This window comes from Sinocyclocheilus grahami, unplaced genomic scaffold (genome assembly GCF_001515645.1).
Source record: "Sinocyclocheilus grahami isolate Dianchi unplaced genomic scaffold, SAMN03320097.WGS_v1.1 scaffold84.1, whole genome shotgun sequence".
Taxonomy (NCBI): domain Eukaryota; kingdom Metazoa; phylum Chordata; class Actinopteri; order Cypriniformes; family Cyprinidae; genus Sinocyclocheilus; species Sinocyclocheilus grahami.
In genome coordinates, this window is record NW_015505263.1 from 2,514,648 (window position 1) to 2,524,718 (window position 10,071).

At 36.3% G+C, this 10,071-nt stretch overlaps 1 protein-coding gene across 1 annotated transcript in view; it reads left to right on the forward strand.

Moving 5' to 3' along the window:
• LOC107586611 (ral GTPase-activating protein subunit alpha-1-like) overlaps positions 1 to 10,071 on the forward strand; it is a 68,904-nt gene that overhangs the window by 1,113 nt on the left and 57,720 nt on the right. Inside the window, exons 2-8 of the mRNA XM_016274062.1 lie at positions 4,401 to 4,530; positions 5,386 to 5,480; positions 6,563 to 6,606; positions 6,880 to 7,057; positions 7,754 to 7,869; positions 8,192 to 8,330; positions 8,470 to 8,678. Coding sequence (XP_016129548.1) covers positions 4,401 to 4,530; positions 5,386 to 5,480; positions 6,563 to 6,606; positions 6,880 to 7,057; positions 7,754 to 7,869; positions 8,192 to 8,330; positions 8,470 to 8,678 — 911 coding nt within the window. The remainder of the gene's footprint in view (positions 1 to 4,400; positions 4,531 to 5,385; positions 5,481 to 6,562; positions 6,607 to 6,879; positions 7,058 to 7,753; positions 7,870 to 8,191; positions 8,331 to 8,469; positions 8,679 to 10,071) is intronic.

Consider the following 10,071-nt stretch of genomic DNA (forward strand, 5'->3'; position numbering starts at 1 on the left):
ATATTTTTATATATATATATATATATATATATATATATATATATATATATATATATAATTTGAATCAGCCATTTTTGATGTCGCTCACCCGATTGAAATTGAATGAAGTTGTATGACAGAATTTTTGACTGAGAATCAAATAGTCAGTTATGATGATCAGCATGCAATGTGCATTCTGCAAATTGTAAACAATTGCCAAAACATGCAATATGCTTAAATTAATAAGAAATTCAAATCTGGTATGAACAAAAACTAATTGTTCAGAGATCTGGACTTATTGTTTTGAGAAAATCCTATTGAAGAACTGAGCCAAAGCAATTGGGGGAAAAAATCTGTAAATGCAGATTTACAGTCTCTCAATATCAACAAGTACTGTCAAGTTTATGGTCTGTCATTCTTAAAACAATAAAGATCAAATTTGCTGGAGATAAGTTCATGTTTTGGGTGGGGGACAGCAAAGATATGGTTCTTCGGGACTGGGTGGGACATCACAGAATAATAGAAATAAACCAGCACTTCCTTTGGGATTTGTCAAGGAAGTCAGAGAAGGAGTCTATCTAAGGCCGGTTCCCTCAGATTCCTGAGTTGTTTAGCTTTAAAGCTGCACTGACTTCCTGAATGTTGGACATGAGGATGGTTTATGTAACATGGCAGATTCTTCAGTGAAGGTGCAGTCAGTGTCTGTGCTCAAAGAGTCCTGTTTGAGATGTTGGCCTGCCCTGGAGTGGTTACTGTCCAATCACGACCCCCTTTCCTGAATTGCTTTCTGTGGTGTTATCTGGCTTCCTGGTGCCATTGTGTTATGCTGATGATTGTTTAGAAACTGAAAACTATGTGATGATGCTATGAACGGCAAGGAAACTGCCTCCATCACAGTGAAAAAGGAATTGTTAAAATGTCATTGTGCCTGTGATTGTTTCATAGTAACACTTGTGTAACATCAAATGATATGCGTTTATGTTGTAATGTGACTGATTCATTATTTTTAAAGGTGTATTTCAAAAGAAGAGGTGAGTAAAAATTAATGGGTATTTAGAAAAATTGCATTACTGCCTCACTATATTGTATTCTTTACATGGCAGAAAATCTGTATTTTTAGTCAGCTACATTTTTTATGTTTATATTTAGGGGAAAGGAGTCAGTAAACATGTGGTAGCATTACTTGTTCATTTTGGACAAAAAAAAAAAAAAAGAGCTGAATATACACTACTGTTTAAAAGTCTGGGCTTGGGCTTAGTTTTAAAAATAAGTCTCTTATGCTCACCGAGGGCGAGGCTGCAATTATTTAATTATTAAAAATACAAAAAAGAAATAGTAAAATTAGAAAAATTATTACAAATTAAAATAACAGGGTCCTATATTAATGCATACTAAAATGTAATTTATTTCTGTGATGGCAAAGCTGAATTTTCAGCAGCCATTACTACAGTCTTCAGTGTCACATGACCCTTCAGAAATCATTCTAATATGTTGATTTGGTTCTCGGAAATCGTTTTATTTTTTATTATCAATGTTAAAAACAGTTGTTCTGTTTAATATCACAGTTTATGGAAACCATGATATATATATTTTTTACTGTTCATTCATGAACAGGATGTTCAGAAGAGCAGCTTTTATTTGAAATATAAATTGTATAACATTATAAATGTTTTCACTGTCACTTTTGATCAGTTTATTGTGTCCTTGCTGGATAAAAGTATTAATTTCTGCATAAAATCTTAGTTTTGAACAAGTACCTTCACAATGCACCAAAAAGTGAGTGTGAAAAAGATTGCATATAAGTTTAAATGCACTAAACATGAAGAATTGCTAAATATTATGGTATCATGACCCAGATATTGATTTAATGTTGTATCACCATGTCCCAGCTGATTCCACTCTGAATTTACAGCAACGGGGCATTTTTATTATGTTTGGTCCATTTTGGTTTTTCTCTATAAAATGATAGGCTCAACATTCACATATGAAACGCTATTCATTTCATGCATCCACTTATTGTGGCCTAGATCAGAGCCTGTGCACAACAGCTTTTGTGCATTGGGGGACCTGAGGAAGTGAAGTAGCCTAAATAAACATTATGATTGAAAAATCCCATTGACTTACATTCTTTTTTACTTTGGTTAGAAAGTGTCGACCTAGCAACCACATGGCAACATCCTTACATCAAAAGGATTGTATTTAGTTCTGCACCCTCATACATTGTGCATTCTTTGAGACTGACAGTTTGGGAGCATCTGTGGCGTTGTTTTTTTCGTGGTGTTCAGTTCATCTTTAAAGATGAGGGCCATTATCTTTGAGTAATTCTAATACACCGTCAGGCACTTGGGCTCGCTGCTGTGTTCTATTTTAGATCACAAATATTTCCGACAGCCAGTGTAGCACCATCCGTTGGTCTGTTCTCTCTCATGTTGTGTAGTTTAAGCCAAAATTCCCCTCCGTCTGTCTGTTCTCAAAGATTTTTGAAATGCATCACAATCTGTAAAATTCGTAGGGCTCTGGTTCACTACTGCAATGTTAGTCATTGTCAGTTTGAATAAGGGATGGACATTGTGAGGATTTTTGTAACCGAGTAGCCAAAGAGATCAAATTATTAATAAATCAAAGTTCAAATGGTTTCTAAACAAAAATAACTATTAATATATTTTTAATAATGTTCATTTAGAAATATTATTTTATTATAGCATTATTATTTTTGACATCCCTAAATAATACTGTTGTCAATTACTATAAAACATAAACCAAAATAATGAATTTAGTAATGTGCATGTAAAAAATAATATTTTGTTTTATTTGCACATCACTAATAATGCCCTTATAAATAGGGTGTTTTTGAAAGTGACATGAAAAAATGCATTAATAAAAACATCAGGTTTGAAAATGGCAATAAAAAAAAAAGTGCAATTGTGCATGCTTTCTTGTACAGTACGTTTCTTTCTGTTTTCCTTGTATTCTCTTTATAAAAGACAATCCTCATTCTGTGGGTTGCAGGCAAGAGTGAATCATTTTGAGAAGTTCAAACAGTATTTTTACTCTCTCAGTATTTCTAGTATGCCCATAGCCCAAAGTGATTTGCTGAACAAGTATGACTCCTCAACTGCTTATGTTGTCTCCGTAATGGCATAAGTAACCCTTGGTCTGAATATTTATCAGTGTTTATCTGGACCAGGTCTCTGTGTTGGCTCTGGTGTTCATGCTGGCTCCCAGATCTATAAACAGACTGGAGCGGGCACTTGACTGAGGTCTGGATGCTGCGTGAGCGTGCAACCAGGACCAGCTGCATTAGGGGTGATGAGTCGAGCTGGACTGCGTGGAGGAGCTTTAAAGTACAAATATTGACTTGTGTTGCTGGGCTGCGGCTTGCAATAGACTTCAGCATCAGTAAAGAGATCCGCTCACATCCTGATTTCTGAAAGAGACCAATCTGAAGCCGGACAGATTGTGTTCATGAAAGAGAGACAAATCATAAAGGGGCATTTTACACCGTACACAATGACATAGGCCTAATATTTCTTTCTCAAGATCTTGGAGATCTTTTGATCTAAAAGTTTATGCATAAATGCATGAAATTTGGTTTGTAGATTAATATAACGTATGCATTTATTTTGCATGCTTTTCTTGATAAAACTAACATTTTAATGAAAGCCACGGCCACGCTTAAGATATTAAGCATGAGTTGGATAAGATAGCGAAGAAAAGCAGTAACAAGTGGGCATTTGTGTACGTTTGTTGTACAGATGTTCTTCCCTTGCCACTGTTGTCTTTATCTTGTTTATCGGAGTTTGTAGGACATGGTTCTCTGTAAAACCACTAAGAGTCATATTTATTGTGAAAAGTGCTGCACAAATCAAATTTATATGAATCGAAAATATTTATATCCATACTTGTACATTAAAGATTACTCGGTCAACTAGATGACAAAAAATAAATATTTTCATAATTTGCTTTAGTACAACGGCAGTATAAAAGTCAGTTATTGTATTTTTAAAAAACATGTTGGCTTATTATCACTCTTAATAATATTTTTCTCACACACAGTATAAATGGGCTGTTATACATCAAAATATGTAGCTAGCTGGCTTTACATTTATTCAGTGGGGTCCACTGCAATGGGATTATCATATTTGGGGGTTCTTGGCATCCAAACATTTGTTAAGAGACCAAACTTATCCGAGAGCATTTGTCAGTGCTGCTGACTGATTGCGCACTGAAGTATTAGCACAATAAAGTGCTTTCCAAGAAGTTTACATCTTACATTAATTATCTGAGACATGTCTTTTCCTTTTAAAACAACACCAAGAAAATCAATCAGTTTTAAATTGTACAACTCTACAAAAGTGATTTCAGAAAAAAAACATCTCCTAAAATCACTAGTTGATTCATTGTTTTTTTTGTTTTTGTAGAAAATGCGGAGCCTGCTGAACTCAAACACCTCTTCGAGCAGAATTACTCCCACATCTACTATGTGTTCTTTGAAAACTTCATCACCATCGAGGTTAACCTGAAACAGAAAGGTAAGACCTGCGGCTCTTCGTTGTATCTCTCACCCACTGTCTCGTGAGAATGTTCTCTGCACTGTTGTTTGATAGTTTAATGGTTTTCAGGTTTCGATTGTGTTGTTTTTCAGCTGGCCTACTCATTGTGTGCTCTCAGCAAACACACAGTCAGAAGTCACAGTGTTAATAAGCAAGTTTCCATGAAATGGCTTAAGACGAAAATTAGCTTGCCCCCAGTTAGCCATGTCCGGTCACACGGGCTCATTATAGTGCACAGAGAGCACAGCCAATGTCTTGGTACACTGCACAGTTGCTCATTGAGTATTCAGAGAGCTGCTCACTGCCTTTGACCTCTCATTTGATGTCTTAACATTTCGTCTTGTTCTGTTGCAGCTACGGTTCAGGTTGTTCAGATTGCTCGGTACAAGCATTTGTCCCAGTTTTTCCCCCCCACGTACTTTCTTTATAATTTCATTTTTTAGGTAGTTTGCTTTTATTTTATAGGACACTCAAATGTGGAAACGATAGAAAGGGTGAGAGAGGTTGAATGGGTTTGGTGCCTTAACTTTTGCCACTTACTTGATATGCGTTCTTGTCTTACTCTTTGTGCCAATAAAAACAGATATGTTATTATTCAGATAGTAATGGTGAAGGCTGGAGACACTTCAGATGCCCCATCATGACGAGACAGGCATGATGTCTGCGTGTAGGAGAGCTATTGCAACATCCCAGCCTGTTTCAATGTCACAAGGAAGTCCAGTAATGCGTGCTTGCACAAATCTGTTCATCTGTTTTGAAATGTAAAAATATGCTACACTCACAACATTTTTCCATCCTTTGTTACATTGATTGAGTTGTTTAAATGCATGTGCTAACATGAGTACATATAAAGGCATGTCTGTAGTCAAATCTATGTGCTTACCTTGCAGAAAATCCTACAGCTGTTACCAGAGCGAATACAAGGAAGATGGCAGTTCCACAGCATAGGTGAACATTTCTACTTTTGTAAATGCTGCTGTTTAAAAGTTAGGGGTAGATACGGTTTTTAAAAGAAGTCTCTTATTCTCACCAAGGCTGCATTTATTTGATTGAAAATACTGTAGAAACAGTAATATTGTGAAATATTTTTACAATTTAAACTTAACTGTTTTCTATTTGAATATAGTTCAAAATGTCATTTATTCCTGTGATGCAAAGCTGAATTTTCAGCAGCCATTACTCCAGTCTTCAGTTTCACGAGATCATTCAGAAATCATTACAATTTGCTCATTTGCCGCTCAAGAAACATTTCTTATTATTATCAATGTTGAAAACAGTTGTGCTGCTTAATATATTTGTGGAACTGGTTTTTTTTTTTATTCTTTGATAAATAGAAAGTTGAAAAGAAAAGCATTTATTAGAAATAGAAATATTTTATAACACTATAAATGTCCTCACCGTCGCTTTTGTCAATTCAATGCTTCCTTGGTGAAGTAAAAGTACTAATTTGGGGGAAAAAAAGGTCTTCCTGACTCCAAACCTTTGAACGGTAGTGTAAATGGAGTGTAGCTTTGGACTAATGAGCTTTCACTATGGGCTTAGCCAAAACAGAAACCAAGTCACATATAGATAGGGCAGAAAACTTAATTTCACATGGAAGAGATCTGATGGTGATACTTTGTGCCTGGTTGGGGTGGTCTTAATATCTTGTATTGTCCGGTGGTCTCTCCTTTTCCTCTGCTCTGAAGTCTTTTAGCAGAAGGATACACAGACCACCAAGATAAACACAGAGAATGCCAAGGACCTGGGGCCCAGAAACACCCAGATCTGACCGAGAACTCTGACATTAAAGTCCTTCATCAGTGAGATAAACAATATGTGACAATAACAATAACATGAAGGATTTTCAGATTTATTTTACTTTGCTCTTTTCTTAATAAACCCACATTCCATACAAACAAATAAACATCACTGACAGATTATAAGCAAAGAGACCAGAGCAAACATGTTTTCCAGAATTATCTAGTAAGCCAGCTCATTTATAAGCTATGAATTTGTTCCTCAGATTAAACTACTGTGTTGCTTCATAGGTCTCATTCTGAAGAAACTGCTACACACTGGTAACTCCCTAAAGGTATTAAATGTCTAAATAATTACATAATTTACATTATATAAAAGGTCAAAATCTCAATAAACATTGTCATTGTATGAGTGATTATTGTTCTTTTGTTTTTAATTTTAAATAAATATTTTGAAATCCTTAATTTCTTAAATGGTTTTGTCTTAGAGTGCATAATTATTCAGTACATGTTATTAAGGTTATTTTTTTTTTGCTGACATAACCAAGGTTGTGAAGGCTGCTAAAAATCATTTTAACCAATAATGTGGTTGTATGTTTGGTGTATAGATCCGGAGGGAAGGGGTGCGTCTCTTCCTTCTGTGGATGCAGGCTCTGCAGCACAATGCTCTGAGAGAGCAGCTCTGGATCTTCGCCTGTCTAATCCCTGGATTCCCTGCACCACAGTCCGAGCTTGGCCCTCGAACCCTGGATAATCTGATCAGCCCTCCCCTTAACCTTCAGGAGCGTGAGTGTTTGTTTACAGTCTCTCACATCTTTTTTTTTTTTCACAAGTTTTTTTTATATTTTTGTAATATTTTTTTTAGCCTTTAAAGGAATGTTTAATGTTATTCAAGATTTCTCTCACCAAAATAGTCAATTTAATTTTTCATGACTATTTTTCATCCCCTCACTGACATTTAAAATTAAACAGGATGTTTTTTTGCCTCTGTAGCTTTAAGACTTATTTAAATTACCTTTGTTGGCAATATTAAAGTGTTTATTAATGTTTTGAATTATTTGTTTTAATTAAAATTTTTGTTTAATTTTTAAAGTTTGCTAAGTGCTTTTGTCTTTTTTTCTAGTGTTCATTATTTCTATTTAGCTTTAATTTATTTTTTATTTTAGTTATTTAAGTATAATTTTAGTACTTCAACTTATTGTCTGTTAGTTGCCAGAGCAACGTTTCTAATATTCATTTATGTTTTTAACAAAAATTTTTATTTAATTTTACATTAGATTGATAGCAATTAACACATTCTTTGTAATAGTTTTAGTTGTTAATTAATAACAACACTGGCTCATTGTTGTGATACCATAACCACAACTACTTCTGAATTGCTCAGTTCTGCAGTTTAGCTTCAATAAATGTTTTGTGTGGACTGTGCTGGAAGATTTGTGTTGAGTATCTTCAAAGTAAACATGTTTTTGTCCATTTCTGCAGCTCAAGTGACCCCAGAGGAGATCAGTCCCCTGGTGCCGCCCCAGTCAGGAGACAAATCCCAGGAAGATCTAACTGGCTACTTCCTGGAGGCTCTACTAAAATACATGGTAAACCAGGTACTCCCCTCCTCCTACTAACACTGCTGACGCTAACACGGCTGGCGCAGACCCAACGCTAAAGCTGCAGAAACCAAACTTACATGCCACTGACTGACCCCAGATCTGCATGCATTTGATGCCAGATACCCTTGCTGCAGCGATGTGTTTCCCTGGCACTGTAACGGCTGCTCTGCTTCACACCCTCCCTAGCATAAACAACAGCACCACGCGCTGCCTGCCTCCACCAACCCCACTGTCCTCCACCAAACACAAACAGGCTGTTCTGTCCCAGCTGCTGTGTATGTGCTCAGCTTTCCATGTGTGTTCTGTCTCCCTACAGGCCAAAAGTCTAGAGTGGAAGTGCAAGGAGAACCACGAGAAGGGGTTTGCCGCCTTGTTCGCCAATTTCAAAAAGTATTACCTGCCCCATATCTTCCCCAACTTCTCCAAGGAGACCAGTTTGTACAATCCAATTCTGGGTAAGAGTTAATGATAATCCTTCTTTGTCAAAGCAAACCTAATTTTTATTTCTCCTTGTTTTTGAGGAACTATTTAGCAAGTTATAATTGCTCAGGATGATAAACTGTCTAATTTGGTTTGTGTCCTTTATTATAATAGAGGTTCCACCCATGAGACCAAAGCCTTACTACATAGTTGTAAAAAGAGACCCAGAGACCAATGAAGCCCTGTACTGCACTAAAGAGAACTTCCTCAATGCCAGAGTCATATTTATCCGCTGGCTGGTCTCCTTCTGGCTAGAGCCGCGGTCAAACACAGGAACACACATTCCTGGCATGGAAGGAGAAAACGTGCCAAAGAACATCCAGGTAGCAACACACAGATCTTCACATGTATGATGCAGTAATGGTTTTAATGTAGTTTTAGGGTTGGCGTTACTTTTAAAAGGGATAGTTAATCCAAAAATGAAAATCTACAGGTTATCAAAACTTCCATAAGGTCCATAAAGGTATTGTAAAACGAATCCTTATGAATCAAGCACTTTAGTCCAAGACTTGTGAAAAGATACATTTGCTTCATGTGATGAACAGATTTAAAGGGATAATTCACCCAAAAATTAAAATTCTGTCATTAATTACTCGTTAGTAATTAGTCGTTCCAAACCTGTAAGACCTTCGTTCATCTTCGGAACACAAATTAAGATATTTTTGATGCATTCCGAGAGCTCTCTGACCCTCCCATAGACAGCAAGGAGACACGATCAAGGCTCAGAAACATAGCAAGGATATCGTTAAAATATTCCATGTGACATCAGTGGTTCAACCATAATTTTACGAAGCTACGAGAATAATTTTTGTGCGCAAAGAAAACAAAAATAATGACTTTATTCAAATATTCGTCTCCTCCTCGTATGTGCTGTTCTGTGTCAGCAGCACCGTACGCGGATACGCTGTTTACGTTGCTTAAGCTTTGATCTGAATGTAAACAACGTATCCGCGTACATACGTTGCATATGTTGTTTACGTACGTGATACTCTCCAAAATGCCGCTATAGGGTGACGCGGAGGAGACCAATTGTTGAATAAAGTCGTTATTTTTGTTTTCTTTGCACAAAAAGTATTCTCATAGCTTCATAAAATTACAGTTGAACCACTGATGTCACATGGGCTATTTAACAATCTCCTTGCTACGTTTCTGAGCCTTGATCGTGGAAGGATCCTTGCTGTCTATGGGAGGGTCAGAGAGCTCTCAGAATGCCTCAAAAATATCTTAATTTGTGTTCCAAATATGAATGAAGGTCTTACGGGTTTGAAACGACTTGACGGCTTTGGGTGAACTATGCCTTTAATTTAGGCTTTTATTTACATCTAAACAATGATCGACACACACAGAGCACATCACATATGGCAAACACGGAAGCTCAAATGTGCATGCATGATACACAAGAACCAGTGTTCTAGCATGTGATGCACCATATGTAATTCACTCCATGTATTTATGTTTATATTTAAGTAAAAGCCTGAATTAAATCTATTCATCAAGTGATTGTATCTCTTCATAAGACATTGATTAAATCAGTTAATATGGATTTGTTTTGGAGTGTCTTTATCTTCAAAGTTTTGGTTTCCTGGACTTTTAATGGAGGGGCAGAAACCTCTCAGGTTATATACAGTGGGGCAAAAAAGTATTTAGTCAGCCACCAATTGTGCAAGTTCTCCCACTTAAAAAGATGAGAGAGGCCTGTAATTTTCATCATAGGTA